This window comes from Cervus canadensis, chromosome 8, assembly GCF_019320065.1.
Source record: "Cervus canadensis isolate Bull #8, Minnesota chromosome 8, ASM1932006v1, whole genome shotgun sequence".
In the NCBI taxonomy this organism is placed as follows: Eukaryota; Metazoa; Chordata; class Mammalia; order Artiodactyla; family Cervidae; genus Cervus; species Cervus canadensis.
In genome coordinates this window covers 25,106,212-25,127,119 of record NC_057393.1, presented here as the reverse complement: position 1 = coordinate 25,127,119, position 20,908 = coordinate 25,106,212, and the positions used below count along the sequence as shown (strand labels likewise).

At 40.8% G+C, this 20,908-nt stretch overlaps 1 protein-coding gene across 1 annotated transcript in view; it reads left to right on the top strand.

Annotated features, from left to right (window-relative positions):
- The window catches only part of SORCS3 (sortilin related VPS10 domain containing receptor 3), a 619,218-nt gene that overhangs the window by 500,668 nt on the left and 97,642 nt on the right, over nucleotides 1-20,908 (top strand). Inside the window, exons 9-11 of the mRNA XM_043477073.1 lie at nucleotides 8,199-8,378; nucleotides 18,796-18,942; nucleotides 20,543-20,645. Coding sequence (XP_043333008.1) covers nucleotides 8,199-8,378; nucleotides 18,796-18,942; nucleotides 20,543-20,645 — 430 coding nt within the window. The remainder of the gene's footprint in view (nucleotides 1-8,198; nucleotides 8,379-18,795; nucleotides 18,943-20,542; nucleotides 20,646-20,908) is intronic.

The window sequence follows — 20,908 nt, the reverse complement described above, 5'->3', positions numbered from 1 at the left end:
GTTAATATCGAATCATGGCATTTTAACTCCTGTTTTGGAAAATCATGACACTTACTCTGTGGACCTCATCCCTTGTAAACAGTGGCTCCTGGGAGGAGACAGATCTTAGAACGTCAGTGTGAACATGGGCAGGCTTTAATTGAATCACCTATTGAGGATGCAAGCAAATTTTCAGGTTGGACATATATCAAATGTAAAGTTACAAAGACTTAGCTCTCCAAGCTGATGCTAGGAAGCATATCATGAGAAGTGAAATGAGTACAGAGGTAGAATGGATTATGAGATAAGAAGGTAGATAACCATCTACCCCTAGTTGCTTTTATCCATTCATTTATTCATATAATCATGCACATATTCATTCATTTTTTCCCTTCCTTTATTCACCCATTGATCTTGTCTTCCTTCCATTTAGGTTTTTACTCAGTGCCATGCATCAAACTAAGCTTTGTGGTTAGAATGGTAAATAAGACACAAACATTCTCTACCTTCATAAAGTTTGTATTCTGGTAGAGATGGTAAACAAGCAATTGTGGGTATGAGAGGTGTTAATAGGCACAGAAGTTCAAGGTCCATTGTGACATGATGGTTGAAGCTCACCAAATATGGGTAGTGAGGGCTAGTTTTCTAAAGAAAGTGATGCTTAAGATGATCCAAGGAAGATGAGTTAACCCTGCAAATAAGTGTTCAGGAAGCTGGTAGAAAATACATACACTGGCCCTATTTTAAGAGAAGGCTTCCCAGGTGGCGCTAATGGTAAAGAACCTGCCTGCCAGTGCAGGAGATGTAAGAAATGATCCCTGGTTTGGGAAGATCCCCTGGAGGAGGAAATGGCAACCCACTCCAGTATTCTTGCCTGGAGAATCCCATGAACAGAGAAACCTGGTGGGCTACAGTTCATAGGGTTAAAAGAGTCGGACACAACTGAGGTGACTTAGCATGCACACACGTGTGCACATGCTTTATTTAACAAACTAGAAGGCCATGTCAAGGGAAGGGGTTGCATAGAAGAGATGGAGACTTTGGCAGGGATCATAGTAAGTAGCCCCAGGGGCCACAGGCATTAATCTCTCACTTTCTGTAACGACTTTGTGATTGACTTTATAGGACCATTGTATAGGATCATGGTTGCAGGATGTACCCATTAGCTATTCTAAACCCAAGCAGGAAAGAGGTACCCTGCTCGCAGAACATGAAGAAGGGGAAGTTCATGATCATGAGAATGACCTTTAGCAGCAATCTGGTGATTTCCATGTATTGGCTCAGGAAAAGAGTCTCAGGAACTTTCTAAACCACATTCTCCATGTAGCACCTATTGTGTTTCTTTATGTATGCCTATTTTATGTATTTTTAACCTTCTCAGGAAAACAAACAGTTTGCTCCCCTAGGCAGTATGGCTGCAGGTGGGAACAAATGAAGCCTGGCATCGATCACAACCCTAGAACACTCCATTAATGATTAGCAGCCCCATGGCAATTTACTGTGATGGACTACCATCCATGCAGCTCCTTTGATAGAACTTCATCCAGAACAGCTTCTCATTAATATGAGGGCTGCTGTGAAAATAGCTGGATGGTTATTGATCCCTTTTATTAGTCGGCATTGACCCGGATTTTTGTAACCTCAGACTAGGATGTGAGGACAGAGTGGGTGGAAGGAGATTGGTTCTTTCCATTGTTTAAAAATTGAAATGGCTTTTAAACAAGTTGTTGCCATTCCAAGTAGTGCCACAGCTGCTGCTGGGCATCTTGCTTAAACACAAAAACACAGAAAAGCTCCCTGTCATCATTGCCCTCACACCCCTACTCCCAGTCTGTTCAGAATATGCTCTCCTGGGGCACTCCTTGGCTTTGGAATGTTTTGCAGGGAAGGAAATGAAGGCCATTAATAATGAGCAGCTTTACTAGGGGCAGCAACCTCGTGCTGAGTCTTCCATGACCCAGCCCTTGGACATCGAGTTGGCATTCTCAGGCCACTGTAATGAAAAGCACGCACCCGCAGAGGGCTTGGAGCCAGATGATGGGAGCCCTGGCAGCCTCGGGAAAACACAATGGAGCTCATGAAGAGAATGAACAGAAACCAGGGCTTTCGTTCCAGCTCTGCCACCTGCTCATCTATGAGCCCAGATCTTCTCATCTGTGAAATGGGTATCATAATACCATGTGGCAAAGTTGTGCAGATGCAGCAAATGACTTGTTGTTGGTAAAGCATAAAGTGCTGGGCAAGTCTAAGCAACACTTGTGATCAGGGGAAATACTGCTGATGCTCTTAGCCTGCCAGGTGAGTTCCTGGTGGGATCATATCCCAGGCTTCCCTTGCTTTCAGAGTTGCTTGCCTCACTGGACCACTCTGAGTCTCATAGACCTCCACTTGTCTCTTAGATTCTGGACTTATTCTTGACTTCCTATTCTAACAGTCATTTCTGCAAGAGAAAAAAAATTGTTTTTTGCTGGTTTATTTTTACTTGGAACTCAGTTCATTGATGACAATGTTGAACTTGACTTGCACTCCAAATTCCTGGAAAACAGCAACATTTAGTAAATCCTCCTACCCCTTTGTGTTCCCTAACATGGTTTACTGCAAACCCCCCACCCCTGCTTTCTCTTAAATGTTCCTCGTGTTTACCTTTGGCAAGACCAGATTCCTGTCCTTTTCCTCATAAATGATTAGCTGAACCATTTGTCCCCACCGACCAATCTGGATCAAATGCTTGTTAATTCAACTGGACCAAATTTAAGTCTGACTTTTCTTCTGAGAATCACCTGACCTTAAGGAAAACAATTTCCTGTCTGCCTATTCACCTCATTCCCCACAGTTAATTCCAGCCTTGCTTTACTTCTCCTAATACAAGTGATTCTTTTCTGCCCTCACTCTGGGGGTGCTTGCAGATATTTTGATCAGAGTGCTTTTCCTATTACAATAGTTTTTTTCAAATAAAATCTCTCCTTATCTGAGCCTGGGTTTGTTTCTGATAGTAGAAACCCCACTTTTTTCTTCTGGTTTCCTTTCCTGGATCCCCTTCCCTTGACATTCTTAAAATGTTGATGTTCCTGAGTTCTCCTTGCATCTGCTCACATGAATCCTATGGTTAATCCCACTTTGAATAATGAAAGAGGAGGGGGGAAATAAGTTTCAGATAATTTATTATAATGATAGTGATAATAACCATTTCCTTAATTTCCTTAGGATTGTTTTCCTTAATTTTTGCATTTCCCCAAATGCTGATTTAGCCTTCCTTGCTGTGTCACAGCCTTATTTCCTAAAGAATCATCTGTAGTTCTAACCTCTTTTCTCACTTTTATTCACTCTTGAACTTGCTGCTAGTTCAAGTTCTCCCATATCCATCTCTCCACTATTCCACTAAAACTCTGTTAGCCATTGTTACTGCCTACATGCCAAATCCAACCAGACATCTCCATATCTTTATCTTTTTTTTCTTTTTTTAAACCTCTCTGGTGCATCTGACACTGGTGGGAGAAAAATTAATACTTGGTGTGTAGATTCCCTTTGACAGGTTTTTTTTTTTTTTTCCCCTGATTTCCTTTCCTGGATCCCCTTCCCTTGCTATCCTTAAAATGTTGATGTTCCTGAGTTCTCCTTGCATCCTTCATGGTTCCTGAGTGACCTCATTCCTTCTCTTCATACCAATGAGTTCTATATCTATAGCTCCTATGCTTATCTGTGCATTAAATTCTGAACTGCATTGTTAACTGCCTGTTAGAGGTACATCCCCTTAATGGTCCCATTTAACAACTGAGCTCAGAGTCTCTCCCTTTGGTCCCTTCTATCTCCTCCCTCTCACATGTTTACTTATTTACTCCATTTATTTACTCAGGAAGCTTTTCTTGGATGTCTAACACATGCTAGATACTCTGGTAAGTGCTAAAAATAAACTAATAAATAAGGGAGACATAGCTTCTGCTCTCTGGGAGCTTAGAGTCTAATGAGAGAGGCAGACATCACACAAGTGATGTTCAATAGATGTGATTATCAATCTTGACTGTAATGAGTACTCTAAGAAAAAATAGAAAATTTTGTAATTCAGATATCTGAGATATTAAAGATATGGCCTTCTGCCTTAGCCCCTGTAGATGCCATCTCGTTACTACCTCACCAGTTCATTCCATAGGGTTTTTATAGAGAATCTACTTCCTCAGTTCAGCCCTTGTGCGCCCCTGCCTAGATGGTTGCCATGACCTTTTAAGGCTTCTCCTTGCCTCTAGCATCGCCCCCACTTAAATCCACTTAAATCTTCACAGTGCTTCCACACTGAATATTATCACGTAGAGAACTCGATCATCTTAAACAAAATCTATGCATTAACCAACTCTAATCCTCTCCTTCTGCTTCAAATCTTGTGTCAACTTTGTACCCTCTTCAGGGTAGAACTTCACTGTACCATACAGAACCCCTTGTAATGTGACCACTCTCTATCTTCATCATCCTCAGCGGAAAATTGCCTTCAGGCTCTTCTAGGTTCCATACAATCCCTTGAATGCTCCATCCTCTCTCTCACCTCTAAGTCTTTGCACTCCTTTCACCATTTTCAGGATGTCTGTTGTAGTCCTTAGTCAAGTTTACAAAAGGCTACACAAGTTTGTGATGTCTCTACCACCAAGTGGACATCTTCTTGAAGCCAGGTCCTATTTTTTGTTCCTCTCTGTATTTATATATGGTGTTTGGCACAAGAATGAAGTTATATTGGGCCCAGGTTAAAGAAAATGTTTCAATAACACAGAGGTATTTTTATTATTATTCACCTAGGAAGTTGTAAGTTTAGATTTTTCAAAAGACAACTATGATTTTTCCTAGTGACTGTATTGGGAAGGTGTAGAGGGAGTGTTATTTATAATCATTTAAATAAGGAAGTGACACATGCTTTGAAATTAGATTGGAGTAGCAAGATGAAAGAAATAAGTTTTATTGTCATTCAGATTCCTATTGGACCAATTTTAAGTAACAATGCTTTTTTGTTGTTGTTTTTCTGGGAGACTTAATATTCTGATTCTTGGTTGACCCCTGTTCAACTCTAAGACTTGTTAGGAGAGGTGACACATCGTTCAGAGTTTTTCAAAAATTGACACCCTAGATTGCATGCACCAGCATCATCTGGAGGGTTGTTCAGGTGGTAGAACCCTAGGTTCCACACCAGATACACTGAATCGGAATCTCAGGCATTGGATCCCATGAGTCTGCATGCTCTCAGGAGCTCCAGGTCATACTGACGCACACTGCATTATACACCCATTGGTAAGGAGTTTAACTTCTCTAGGTAGTCTTAGGCTCAAATCTTAGTAACATAATTTATTAGCTAAGTGGCTTTGATTAGCTAAGGAATTCTCAAAGAGAAATCCCTTAACTCTATATACTAGAGAGTAGACTCTCATCCTAGAGCCTGGAATTCCTGCTCACCAGGTGACACAGTCCCAGTGTAGGTCTAAACTAAGATGCACTCACAGCAAATCTGGCTGCTTCTAATCCTGACCATGCCCCGGTGTTTTAAGTTGCTTTTTTTCTGCACCCCCCTACTTCTTTTTACATTAGTTTAGTCTAAAATAACTTAGCTCATTCATTTTTATGACCAAAACATCTGGGGAAAGCCAAGCATTTCTATTACATTTTTAACAGGGTAAGTGAATTTAATCCGAATTTCCTGCAGCTGCTATTTCCCCTCCTACTGGGTTCCTGGGTTTTCATTCCACACCAACACAACATGACTTCATCAGACGGCTTTTAAGAGTGAGCCTCGTTTCCGTTTTCAAGCACCTCCGCAGGAACCTGCGATTCTACAAGGTGTGTAAACACAAAGGAGCAGAGCAAGTGAGGGCTTAGTCAAGGTGACCTCGGAAGTCCAAGGCTAGAGGCTGAGATTCCACAGCGGATCTCCAGTAAAAGATCCAGAACTCGCTTTCTTCCTTTTCCCACCTCAGAGCTGTCCAAATCAAACGAGTTTGCTTCTTTTTAAAATCAGCTCGGAGGAGCTCTCCATGGTTCTGATATTCCAGCCATGGCTGCTCCTGTTTTTTTTGTTGAAACCATTTCTGGGAAAGGTTGGTCAAATAAGGTAAAGGCTAGATCTACCCTGCTTGCTTACTTACTGCCACTTCACTTGCTTGTGTCCCTGTCACCAGTACTTTCTGCATCAGTGACAAGGATGTCTCTCTTTTGCTTTTCCAGCATGCTATTACTCCTTGGCATATACACTTGTATATTAATAGTTATTCATTTTAAAATTTACTCTTGTTTTGTCAAATGTTTATCCAGGTCAACATTTCCTCCTGACAGTATAAGTTATTTAGGTAATGACTTGAGTTTGTGATAATATTTGTACTATTCGTAGCCACATATGCAAACTGGGTTTTGAAAACTATTTTGAATTCTGAACTATTAGAAATGATTTTAGAAATGATCCAGTCACTTCTAAATACAATTAGAATTAGGAATTAGGAATACAAATTAAAGTGGCTTCAAGGATAAAGATGGTAACATTAATATATAAAGGCAGATGATAGGAATCTTTGGGTATGCAAGGCTAAGACTTCAATAAGTACTGACTCAATCTAAAATATTACATTTTCAGGTATATGGTAGAGGCTTGGCCAAACCAAGGGTTTCTCTGGTGGCTTAGAGGTAAAGAATCCACCTGCCAATGCAGCAGATATGGGTTCAATCCCTGGGTCAGGAAGATCTCCTGGTGAAGGAAATGGCAGCCCACTCCGTATTTTTGTCTGTGAAATCCCATGGACAGAGGAGCCTGGCGGGCTTCAATCCATGGGGTTGTGAAAAAGTCAGATAGGACTTAGTGACTGAACAACAATAGCAATAATAGTCAAACCAAGCAATTGTGATTCATATTCATTTCATGGGTCATTCATTTGCAACTTCTGGTTTAGAGGGTCTGCCTGCAGTGCAGGAGACCTGGGTTCGATCCCTGAGTCAGGAAGATCCCCTGGAGAAGGAAATGGCAACCCACTCCATTATTCTTGCCTGGAGAATCCCATGGAGGGAGGGGCCTGGTAGGCTACAGTCCATGGGGTCACAAAGAGTCGACACGTCCGAGCGACTTCACTTTCACTTTCATACACCTAGGTAGAAGCTAACAATTAGGTTAGAGTCGTGTCACAGTGGTTCAAACTATGGTTTGACTACTTATGAGTTATATAATCTGAAGCAAGTTGGTAAACCTCCTGTGTGCCATATTTTATTTCTTAGCAAAATGGAAATAATCATGCTACCTCCACTGTAGAATTATTTGGATTTTTTTAAATTGAAATAATGCATTTAGATGACTTAGGGTATGCCCAAATGTTAGCTGTTTTTATTGGTAGCTTAACCTCTTCACTCTGTTCAGTGAGAAAATGGAAGCTCAGGGAAGCTGACACACCCAATATCATACAACTGGCTTATAGTAGAACATTATTATGACCCAGAACCCTGAATTCAAGGTTAAATATCCTTTCCTCTATAATCCATGGATTTCAATTATTATTCTATTAGCAGTAGAACCCCCCCACCCACACTATTATGACCCAGAACCCTGAATTCAAGGTTAAATATCCTTTCCTCTATAATCCATGTATTTCAATTATTATTCTATTAGCAGTAGAACCCCCCCACCCCCGCCCTTCAATCTATTACTCCTAAAATATTACACAGAAATCCATGACATAACAAATCTAAGTAGTGCTGGTATGTTTGAAACAGATTTGGAAACCCAGAGCCCCACCCGTTGGCTGTGCCTCTGGGCCACCCTTCTTTCAATCCCCATCTGAAGATTCCCAAGAAAGGTATGAAAACCACTGTCCTAAAAATGTTGAAACCATAAATTAAGATCGAGTGAAGGGAGAGGCCCTGTCTTTTTTTTTCATGTGTGGGTTTCCTCATACAAGGTTGTATGTCTCTGTTAGCACTAACACCAACTTTCAGTTATAAAAATAAAAAATGAAAGTGGATAAATCCCTTGAAGCCATGGAAAATGATACCCACCAAAGCCCCTTACACCCATCTTACTGTCACTTAGCAAGGAGCAGAAATCATGAAGCTCATACTTTATAGCCTTGGCCCAACAAAGAATTGTTTAACATTGCCTATAACTCAAGCTTTTCCTCAGCCATTTCATAAGTCATGGTAATTACTCTGGGTCCCAGTGGGCAAGGAGATATGGAGATCTGCTGCCTTACGGGCTTTCCATCTTCTTACAGGACATGCACATCATTAGTACCAATGAGAACCAAGTGTTTGCAGCGGTCCAGGAATGGAACCAGAATGACACTTACAACCTCTACATCTCAGACACACGTGGGATCTACTTCACCCTGGCCATGGAGAACATTAAGAGCAGCCGAGGTCTGGTGGGAAACATCATTATTGAATTGTATGAGGTATGTAGCCAACATTATCCTGCACTTGAATCTGCCTCTCTTTTTCATGAGTTCTAACAATATGAATGCAAGCGTTGGAGTCATAAAGTCCTGAGTTCAGATATCAGCTGTGCACTTAGCAGTTGTGGTGATTTGGGGCAAGGGACTTAACTTCTCTGTGGCTCAATTCCCTCACCTGTAAAGTGGGGATAAAACATCTATCTCATAAAATTATTGTGAGAAAGAAGGATAATGTTTGCAAAGCACCTTGTGTGGTAGTTGACTCAATAAGCCTTCAACAAATGGTAGCTAGAATCGATGTCTTAAATATAGCGTGATTACAAGCCAGACGTGAAGGTACTTGATGTCAGTTCTCTCTTAAGTACCCTTTTCAAATCTGTGCTTCTTTCTATGAAGTCTAGGTGGAGGGATTAGTACTATTTATAGGCTTTAAATTATTTGGAAAATCATGTTTTATGAGCAACTTTATAAGAGAATAAGCAAATATCAGTGGTAGGAGTGAAGGCTCCTCTAAAATGCCACCAGATGCCAACACCTATGTGTGGGAAAGAACCGGCCTTGACTTAACATTGAAATTTTCTTTTTTTTAAATATGATCACCTTCATTGAGTTTATAGATAGATAGATATACGTATTTACACACACACCAGTCAAAGAATAATTTATCTAGGAAACCAAGTGACTCCATTTAGAGACTATATTAAGAAAGCAACCTAATTGTTTGAGTAACCCTAATGATATATTGCATGTCTATACTTCTAGTAGCAATGTATGTGATCTTTCTCAGGGAAAGTACTTGGCTGACCATTTCAACTAGATGGATTGATTGGAGCAAAGTAGACGTGTCTCATTATCTCCAACATTTACTAGTAGCTTGTGATCAGACCCATAAATACTGTGCTGGCGGAGGTCATTCATTCACAGTTGCCTCTTGAGGGTGGTAGCTGCAGATTGCTTGCAGAAGCGACTTCCATGTGAGTTTTCCCCTTTGAGAAGTGGGAGTGGCTGTCAAGAGAGATGGGTGCATGGACTTCTGCTTTACAGTGGTCTCGTCTGAGCTTCTCATGTCAAAATTCCAGTATCCCCTACTCTGGTATCTAAGTTGGTTGCTTATTTACTAACAGTGATGGAAATATATAAGATCCCAATTATTTTACAAGGTAGAAGGAGGATTGCAAAAGGGCATGGGGTGAATAGAAGTATATGAAAAGGAGAGACATGAATGTCAGGGAAGAAATAACCTGATTTTCTAGGAAGTAGACCAGTGCTGAAATAATTCCCTTAGCAACAAGATTCCAGCTTGGGAAATGACCTAGATTTCTTCCCAAAGTTGTAAAGACCAGTAGAGATGACTAAAGAGTGTAAATGGCTTTGAGAAGCTTACATTTTCATGCCTCTAATCACACCAGGAGGCAGAACTATACCTTTGTTATTGTTCAGTAAGTCGCATCTGTGGGAAGGTTTGGATGAATGTTCCCAGGATGGAGGCCATTCCTGTTTGCACAAGTAAGCCTATAGAGGTAAGAGGATTATTCATGCTCCTGTGGTCAGAGCCCATTAAGGGAGGTAGACGTCGCTGCAGATGACCTTTAGTTGAGAAATTCCTGTTTCTCAGACTCTGCTGATATGGTATAGAGTGCATTTTGCCACTGTGCTGTTCCTTTTCCTAAAAAAAAAAAAAAAAAAAAAAAAAAGGTTCCTGAAACTCTTTGGTCATTTAGAACAATCAGACATTCTGCTCTGGAGTATGAATCAAAATGAAGAATGTGCCAAGATACATGTGATTTTTTTTTTTTTTTTTAATCTCGGCTGAAGTTGGTCTTGTTGAGGGGAAAAAAATTACATGGTATCATTGCGTTCACATAGAAGCAAGATATATCAGGCAAGGTAACTGCTTTAGAACCAATTCTGTTGTCCTTGTTCTTCCTTCATGATTGTGTCCCTGTATTGTATTCAAGTCCATGAGGAAAGCAGGAAAGACAAGGGTCCTTCTCCTCAGGGAGCTTGCAGTCTAGTTTGTTGGGCTCTGAAGGGGTCCATAAATGAATTTCCTCTTCTTCCTGCCCAAGAGTGAAAACAATAGAGATAGAAGCAAAGGGTGAGACAAAAGGAGATCGGATGCCAGCTTTATTGCTTTTAAAAGCATGAAGGAGGAGGTGTTCTTGGTAATACTGCTCCCCAGAATTGAACTCATCCATCCAGTCTCAGGCAGAACCTGTGAATCAAAAGCTCTCATATGGAAGCCTGTCTCCATAACACCACAGCCTTGTGATACAGAGGATGTGATCTTTGCAGGCAGATTCCAAAAATAGTTGAGTTAGGGATGCACTGCACCTGCCCAGTTCTTTTTCTCAATGTTACCAATCTGACTATCAGTATGTCTGCTCTCAGGAGGAAGAAGGGAAGAAGTGGAATGTCAAGAATGACATAAGCCAAGAGTTAGAGAGATGGTATAAGTTTTTAAGTCCATGAGCTAACCAGTCTAATTGTGTAGACTAGACGGTTGTCAGGTACAAGAATGAATGCTGGATAAGAAGTTGGGATTCAGATTCTAAAAGGTGTTTAATGCCAAGGGAATAAATTGTATCCTGACACTATCTGGACCATGACCATATTGAAGATTTTTAGAGGGTGATGCTGTTTTGCACCTGGATATGCATTCTGTGATTTGGAGATAAAGCTCAATTTAATTGGTCTCTAGGGATCATTAGACTTTGACTTTATTCACTGGAGATTCTCATAGAAACTGAGATTGTGTACCATATGGCCAGTTAACAAAGACACTATAATTTTTGTGGACTCTAGATGCCCTTGAGTAATGCAGCTGGAAAAAAACAGCATGCTTTTTACATTCAGTTTTATTTAAATTAACACACTTTTGTGAAGTGTATTTTGTTTGATGAGGCTGGTGCATGAGACCATCTACTGGAAAGATGTAAGTGACTCTGATAGGGTTGTGATCATGGTCTAATTTGTATGAGAGGTATAATTCCTGTATGTTTTAGAATTACTGTAACAGTAAAGCTAATTCTAACTTGATGAATCTGGGGAGTCTTGCAGATGAGTAGGTTTAAATGATGAATTATTGGAGCATGGGAGTAAGGCATGCCTGAGTTCCAGCATGAGAAGAGAACCAGAGTCTGATGAGTAGAGGTACATTTTATTTTATGTGAGACGACCCTGGAAAATAATGGGGATAAAAATGTAAAGATGCTAGGAAAGAGCTTGACTAAAGAGCTTGACATTTATTCTCCAGGCTACTGTATCTCTGTTTTCTCTTTACATCTAGCAAATAAATATATGCATGATTTAGTCCCTGTGCCAAGTTAATTCAAAGATTTATATTCTAGTATAACAGGGTATCACACCTGTTTTTCCTTGTCTGAGATGCGTATAGTTAACACAGATGTGAATTGGCTGGAGCTTACCATGGCCACTTGAAGCTACTGGTGTATCATTCTGTCTTCTACGTGAACCTCTTCTTGACATTGGAAGGGGAACAAAGAAAGTAAGAATTTATTTGAGAAATTTACCTTCTAGTCTTTGGCACTAAGAGACCTTGGAGACCAATGGGGATCAACCTCATCCAACTCCATAAAATCTACAGGGAAATATTGTTCATTTCCTGGTCTGTTGGAGCAGTTTACTGCTAACGAGGGACTCTTGTCCACTCCCTGCCTCAGAGTGCAGTATTGTCATGGCTGTAATTACACAATCAGGGGAGAAAATAATTCTTGAAGGCCAAATAAGAATCTCTTTAAGATAACAGAGCCCATTCCATCCAAGGTTGAGGTTGACAATTAATGTAGTTCATTATGTGTGTTCACCCTTACTCTTATGACATTCTTTTCATGTAGAGTTCTGTTGTTGTTTTTTCGTATCTCTAAATATAAACTACGTTTCTTCTTAGTTGTTCTTCACTGATAAATCTGGTAACAAATATTATTTCCAACAGTCTCAATTGTATTATGGAAACATGATTTGAGCTGCTGCATTTTCTTCAGTATTTTCCAACTTGTAAATCTTTACAGAATAACAATGGTATACCAAATAATTTCTTAAATGCCCTTGTTGAATGAATATGTAACACAAGCTACACAGGCATTTTACAATCAAGAAAAAAAGAAGTAAAAAAGAAACAGGTGGAAGTAATTATAATGTTATATGTTATTTAACTAAAAATCTAAAATACTATCATTTAAGTATATGCTTAATATAAAAAATTACTAATGAAATAGTTTATATTTTTGTCATACCAAGTCTACAATATCCTGGGTGCATTTTACATTTCCCAAGCATCTCAATTCATATGCTAAATTTTCGGCATAAATACTTCATCAGCATTTACATTTCATAAAATTTATAGTAGAAAAGGTAGATTCACATACCCTGGTTATTCCAAGCATATTTAGAAGTTTGCCAGTAACTGGATCTGATATCAGTTTTAAATTTATATTTAAATTGGTTAAAATTAAATAAAACTAAAAATCAGTTTCTCAGTCATGGCCACATTTCAAGTGTTCAGGAGCCCTATGGGGCTAGTGGCTATGGTGTTGGACAGCATAACCCTTAATGATATATATGTATATATATATTTTTTTCTTATTTATCTATTATAGCATCTCCACGTGGTAGATATTATTCCCTACTGTGCCTGTGAGAATACAGAGATACAGAGAACTTGGTAACTTGACTCGGGTCACACAGCTAGTAAAAGGGTAAAGCTATCTGTGAACCAACTTATGTTCATTTGATGCAAAAGTTCAGCCTCTTCCTATTACACATTTTTTTCACATTCATTTTTTTTTTAACTGAGGTATAATTCATGTGCAGTAAAATTTAACCTTTATGGTTCTTTGAGTATTAACAGAGGTATGTGCATCTACCACCATAATCAAGATATATAACACTGGATGTATAGGATATTGTCCCAAAACATTCCCTCTTATGGCCCTTTTGTGATCACTCTCCTCCCATCCAAAGTCACTGGCAAGCCAATATGATTTCTCTCCCTCCAGTTTTGCCTTTTCTACATTTTCATATGAATGAAATTGTGCAGTAGGGAGTCTTTTGAGTCTAGCTTCTTTCATTTATTATTTTGAGATCCACCCATGTTATTGAATATCAAGAGATGTTCCTTTCTTTCTATTGCTGCGTAGCACTGCATTACCTGTGTGTATTCTTGTTTGTTCATTCATTTGCCAGTTGAAGGTTTTTCAGGTTGTTTCCAGATCTGTGTGACTATGAATGAAATTTCTGTAAACATTCATGTGAACTTAAGTTTTTCTTTCTCATGGATAAATACCTAGAAATAGAATTGCTAGGTCCAATGTGTGTGTGTATTGTTGTTCAGTCACTGTCATGTCCAACTCTTTGCAATACCATGGACTCCTCTGTCCTTCACTATCTCCCAGAGTTTGCTCAAATTCATGTCCACTGAGTCAGTGATGCCATCTCACCATCTCATCATCTGCTGCTTCCTTCTCCTTCTGCATTCAGTCTTTCCCAGCATCAGGCTCTTTCCCAATGAGTCAGCTCTTCACATCAGGTAGCCAAAGTATTGGAGCTTCAACTTTAGCAACAGTTCTTCCAATGAATATTCAGGATTGATTTCTTTTAGGAATTACTGGTTTGATCTCCTTGCAGTCCAAGGGACTCTCAAAAATGTGTTTATGTTTATAAAAAGCCACCAAGCCATTTCTTAAGTGGCAGTATCATTTTGTTCTCCACCAGAGATGAAAACAAGTTCTAATTGCTTCACATCTTTACCAACACTTGGTATTATCAGGTGTGTGTGTGCATGTCAGGGGGGAGGTGGGGAGTGTGTGGCACTTGTGTGTGTTTAGACATTCTTTTAAAGGCCTAGTGGTACTTCGTTAGTTCTATTTAGATTTCCTAATGACTAATTATATCTTGACCTCACTCTACTTGGTTGAATGGATAAAATGAAACTCTGAGTTACTCTTAGTTCTGGCCTCTTTGCCCATATTATTGACGTTTCATTGCTTTCCTTGTGTCCAGTGACTGCCCTCCACCCACTGCTTTATCTTGACCTTACATTACCCTTCTTTGGACAGATGGACAACTACTTATATACTCCACAGGGACATTTTACCCAAACTAATCTTCTTCAGCTCCTCACCACAGGTCCAACTCTAGGGACAGCCCAAGGCACACCATGATAATTGCTTTTCTCAGCAGAACCCCGGTTTCCTTGTCCTGAGGGCCCAGGGGAGTGAGCAACAGATGAGCATGCCACCTGGACCCAGTGCTCTGCCAAGGGGCTGCTGTCCATGTCCCTTTGCACCTCAGATTGATTCCCAGGGGAAAGTGGGTCATGCAGGCCTGAGATCTTGTATCAATACTACCCTCTTCTGTGGGGACTACCACAAGCTGGTACCTTTCTCCTTGAGCTCTCAGGGCCAACAGCAGCAGCTATGCTTTTGATTTCAAACCACAGTGGGACACAGCATGTTTAAGTTTATCAGATTCTAAATGCCTTCTTGAATGGAGAAGCTAAAATGTGTGTCTTATTTTCCAATTTCTTTATACTGTATGTAGTGAAGGTAAGTAGTGTTTCATGGAACTTTTGGATATATATATATATGTGTGTGTGTGTGTGTAGCTATGTGTATACACATATATGCATATATGGTCATGGGTCTACTAGATGGCAATGGAAATGGATTTCATACTCGAGCTGTGCTTGAAAAGTTAGAAAGCTATTGGCCTAAGATATAGAAAGCAGAGTACCCTCCAAACTTGCAGTCCATTTATTCAAGAGACAGAGCCAAGAAGCAATTCAGCAACAATGATGGGGCTTAGAAGAATCCAAATACAAATGGAAAATGTTCCTTTCTTCCCCCAGACAAGATTGAGATTTCTTTGGCATTATGTGTAGCTATAGGAGGAACACCCTCAGAGATGCATCTGGGTTCCCTCAAAATCTCTCCTTTCTGTATCTTTTCAGTCTCCATTCTCATGATTTTGCTCTCAGACTAAGTGGGACATGCAGAAAATACCCACCTGAAGTGGTGGAGTTCTTAGAGGAAAAATGCTAATGTAATATTGGCATATATTTTCCAAGCATGCTTATCCAGAAGAACACAAGAAGCAGCAGAGTGGCTAGTAATTCATGCTAGAATGCATCGAACTAGGAGGCAGGGGATGCGGGTGACAGACAAGAGTCTGATTCTAACCTGTTTATGTTCTAGAAATTAGATAGCAAGGCCCCGGGCGCATGATGGAGAGGGGCAACTGGCTTAGGTGAGAGAGAGATATGGCATCATTAACTGGTAATACACCAGAAAAGGTACCAGTCCTGTGTCTAAAGAGAATAACAAAAGGCCTCCATTAGGCAGAAGGTTCTAAGGAAACTCAGATTCCATTCCCTGTGAGGAATTATCAGTAACTGGGTTTGAGACAGACACCTTTGCAGTTGGTTTTAAAGACTGAGGTCATCTGAGGGCCTCACAGACCTTGGATGAGTGTGTGAGGTACCAGCCTTCCTGAAATGATGCTGTCTCTGAAGAGCTAAGGCAGGGAGGGTACCGCTGCCAGAGGGCATAACGCTGACACCACCGCCCCTCGCCCCGCCCTGGCTCCTGTCCTTTCCCACCCTCTGTTCACAGTCGGATTCTAATCAATTCCATCGCTGGCCCTTTGTCAAATTCCCCTAGTGGTGTCCTTCCCAAGTCTGTTCTCCTCCAGACATGCCCTGTTCGTTTTTTTGTTATTTATTTATTTATTTTGTATTTGGGTTGTCATTCTTTATTTTCTTTCAAGGCCAGTCAGGCTACTTAAAAAAAAATTTAAAAAAGCACTTCTCATTCATCAGCTAAATTATGTCATTAAAAAGCAAACAAACGAACAAAAAAACCCAGAAGAGCTGACTTCTATGAAAGTCTTTCCCTTTGCTCCCACTGAGATCCTCTCAGAACTGCAATACACCTCAATTCATGAAGACCCTCAAAGAATGGGGGTAAGTATGAATACAATTAAAATTTCGAGATAGCTGAGTGTTATCTAGAAAACCTGCTGAAGTCTTGCTTATATGTATCTAAACAATTTGAATTACCTTTCCTTTGGAACTTGAATGGAAAGTCAAGGGAATCTTCCTTTGACATAGATTGCTGTCATTCTAAGTATCTCTTCTTATTGCTCAGATGTGGGCAGAGAAGTAATAAAAGTGAGTCAAATCTGTGCTTACTCATGAACCCTTCTGGATGATAAATCTCCTCACTCTATAGCTACTTGTGTTGTAGTGATGCTCTTCTTCCTTCAGAATATCAAAGGTATGCAAATCCCAATACACGGGGAGCTCTGGCAAGCGTAGTCTACATTATCTGTGGTATCCTTTGCCAACCAACGGAGGAAAAGAAAGGGAAGGGCTTATTCCACCTTTTTTAAGTGACAATTGGCTGCGACCCACGATAAAATAAGAATTATCCAAAGTCCACAGTGAACTGGTGGCACAGCCAATGATAGGGGCCAGGTCACCAAGCTGGGTCATCTGAGATGGAAAACAGTTCAGTTCAGTCAATCAGTCATGTCCAACTCTTTGCAACCCCATGAACTGCAGCACGCCAGGCTCCCTATCCATCAGCAACTCCCAGAGTTTACTCAAACTCATGCCCGTTGAGTCGGTGATGCCATCCAACCATCTCATCCTCTGTCATCCCCTTCTCCTCTCACCTTCAATCTTTTCCAGCATCAAGGTCTTTTCCAATGAGTCAGTTCTTCGCATCTGGTGGCCGAAGTATTGGAGTTTCAGCTTCAACATCAGTCCTTCCAATGAATATTCAGGACTGATTTCCTTTGGGATGGACTGATTGGATCTTCTTGCAGTCCAAGGAACTCTCAAGAGTCTTCTCCAACACCACAGTTCAAAAGCATCAATTCTTCTGTGCTCAGCTTTCTTTATAGTCCAACTCTCACATCCATATATAACTACTGGAAAAACCATAGCCTTGACTAGATGGACCTTTGTTGGCAAAGTAATGCCTCTGCTTTTTAATATGCTGTCGAGGTTGGTCATAGATTTTCTTCCAAGGAGCAAGTGTCTTTTAATTTCATGGCTGCAGTCACCATCTACAGTGATTTTGGAGCCCAAAAAAATAAAGTCTGTCACTGTTTCCACTGTCTCCCCATCTATTTCCCATGAGGTGATGGGACCAGATGCCATGATCTTAGTTTTCTGAATGTTGAGCGTTAGGCCAACTTTTTCACTCTCCTCTCTCACTTTCATCAAGAGGCTCTTTAGTTCTTCTTCGCTTTCTGCCACAAGTGTGGTGTCATCTGCCTATCTGAGGTTATTGATATTTTTCCCAACAATCTTGATTTCAGCTTGTGATTCATCCAGCCTGGCATTTCACATGATGTACTCTGCATATAAGTTAAGTGAGCAGGGTGACAATATACAGTCTTGACGTACTCCTTTCCCAATTTGGAACCAGTTTCTTGTTCCATGTCCAGTTCTAACTGTTGCTTCTTGACCTGCATGCAGATTTCTCAGGAAGCCAATCAGGTGGTCCAGTATTCCCATCTCTTTAAGAATTTCCCACAGTTTGTTGTGATCCTTTATCCTTAATTATCTTATTTATTAATTTATTAAGAGAACATCTACCTCACTACTAATCAGAACACTTCAACTTACCACCATTACAGATTATACCTCGATGCCTTGAAAACCTGTATACAAGCCCCTTCTGAACAAAATCCTATGTTCTCTATTTTTATTTATTTTTAATTTTTATTGAAATATAGTTGATTTACAATGTTTCAGGTGTACAGAAAAGTGATTCAGTTATATATATATATGTATATATATACACACATATATGTATATATTTATACATATGTATATGAGTGTGTGTGTGTATTCTTTTTCAGATTCTTTTCCATTATTATAAGTTATTGTAAGATACTGAATATGCTTCTTGGTGCTATGCAGCAGGTCTTTCTTGTTTATCTGTTTTATATATAGTAGTATATGTTGGTTAATCTCAAATGTTCTCTAGGAGTAACTACTTCAGTCGTTATCAACCACTCCCACCCCAGAGGAAATGTTGGTAGTTAATTAAGGATAAATAAGTCTATTAAGTATAAAGTCCTCTGAACAAAGTACAGAGATGTGTAGAGTGGGGCAAAGAAGATGAGTAAGAGGAGGATGGAATATCTGGTTTGCGGTGGGAGGCGGGTGGAGGGAGTGGGGGAATTGTGTGGAGGCCAGCAGAAGTGAGCTTAAACTTCTCCTATAGACCATGTGGAATATGGCATTTCTCACCATGCTCCTCCTCTTTTCCTCTTGTGTACTCCAACACACTGTGGACAATCCTGGGGCATTTCTCCCTAGGCTTCTCCTAAACTATAGGCATTTTGCCCCAACATGGTCTCCATCTCTCGCCCTTTTTCCTAGGTAGCAGGTATCAAAGGGATATTCCTGGCAAACAAGAAGGTGGATGACCAGGTGAAGACATACATCACGTACAACAAAGGCAGGGACTGGCGCCTCCTGCAAGCTCCAGATGTGGACCTGAGAGGCAATCCAGTACACTGCCTGCTGGTCAGTGTCCCTGTCTCATGTGAGGCCACAGGGCAGACTGCTTACCTGGGGGTGCTCCATCAGGGGCTTTATTCTACCAAAGAGGCCTTAGGAATGTGCCTGGTGCTGGGCAGGCATTTCCTACAACTCCTAGGGCATTGATCTGTGGACTCAGACTGCCATATCATCTGGATGGAAAGTTCAGTTGGATTCCACAAGCTTTTACTGAGAATATACTGTGTGCTACAACTTCTAGTAAGAGAAAGGAGCATAACAGAAAGCCTGCGCCCAAGGGTCCCAGGCAGAGCTCAGTAGTGGTAAATACCTATTAGCTGATACTGATATGATACCATTTGATAAGTGCTTGAAAATGGGCAAGGTAAGTAAAAGCTGCTTTAGAAGCCCAAGAAATGCAGGCTGGTATGTCCACATGGACAAGAGTTAATCTCTCAGCATTCCCAGGGTTCCAGCTATATGGGGTATTGACATAGACACATAGAGGATCTAATGTATAAGACATTATCTCTCTTCTCAGGGGCTGCAACTCCAAATGAAGAGGGAAGACAGATCATTAACAGTGAAATTCACAACCCTCACTGCCCTCTTAAAGAGGACGTATGTGAGAAACATTGCTACAGTGCCAGAAATGATTGTTTCCCCTTCGCAAAAAAAAGTTGCCTTTTACTACTTACTGAATATTCCAGACATTATGTTAAAAACTGGGAGTATGGTGGTAAATAGGATTAATATGGCCTTTTCCTTTTGTAGTTTTCAGTCCAGCTCCATGTTTTTGGCTTGGGGTACTAGGAAGGTCAGAGACATATGCCTGCCTGTGTCCAAGAACTGGTCACAGCTAGAATTCCCCCCTCCCCAAACCTTACCCATGGATTTCATCTTATTTTATTAATCTATTTTTCTCCTTTCCCCAATTTCACAATTTTTAATTTTTTTTTTATTATGTGTCTACATCGGTCTAAATCCCTGATCCTTTTTAAAGAAACTCAACTAGGGATAAATAAGTAAAGAAGACAAACTTATACAAGTTTCAGATAATGGCTTCAGACATTTTAAGTGAAATTCAAAGTAAAATTATAAACAGGAACCAAACACATGAAGCAGAAAGAGGGACCATCTGATTGAAGAAGAGGGTAGAGAGTCAAGACTGTCTCTCTTCACTTCCCCCTCCACTGCTCCCAGGGGCCCCACAGAGCTCCAAGAAGCAGAGTGTGATGGCCATGGTCAAAGATGGGAGAAGGTCAGTGTCATCCTGTGGGTGAGAAGGAAGGAATGGTCAGGAGGCTTCATGAAGCTGACCATGAACTGGACCTTGATAGATAGAGTGGGTGTGAGAAAGGGAGGGGAAGCATACAATTGTGATGGGAGCAGGGACAGAAAGGGGCCTATGAATGGTGCTCAGGGCAGGTTCTGATGTGATTCTATCATCTGTTCAGGGAGAGATGACTCCGGCCCCAGGTCATCTCTTGGGGAAGTGAGTGAGTGACTCACATCTAACCCTTGCTGTTCCTGGAAGGTTGGCACCTGGGAGCCCTGTATCTGGTGTGGCAGGGATGCATGTCAGGAGTTCCCTGGAGTGAAACTACTTTCTTCTTCTCCATTTTAGCCTTTCTGCTCCCTACACCTACACTTGCAGATCTCCGAAAATCCATATTCCTCGGGAAGAATCTCCAGCAAGGAGACAGCTCCAGGGCTCGTGGTGGCTACAGGTAAGGTAGACTGAGCCGCTTCCTTACTGAGGGCTTCTGGCATATGCCATGACCTCTTTGTAATCATTTGAGCATCAGAGAAAAGCTGTGGGCATTCATCCCAGAAAACAGGCAGAATTTGTGGAACTGCAAGGCCAACCTAATAACCCAGGCAAAGAGCTCCAGAACCTTGTAACTTTTGGTAAATGCAACATTTCACCATGGTCACAGGGCAGTCCCCTGTGTTAGCTAGAGGTCAGAGTTCCTTTTCAAGTCAACTGACT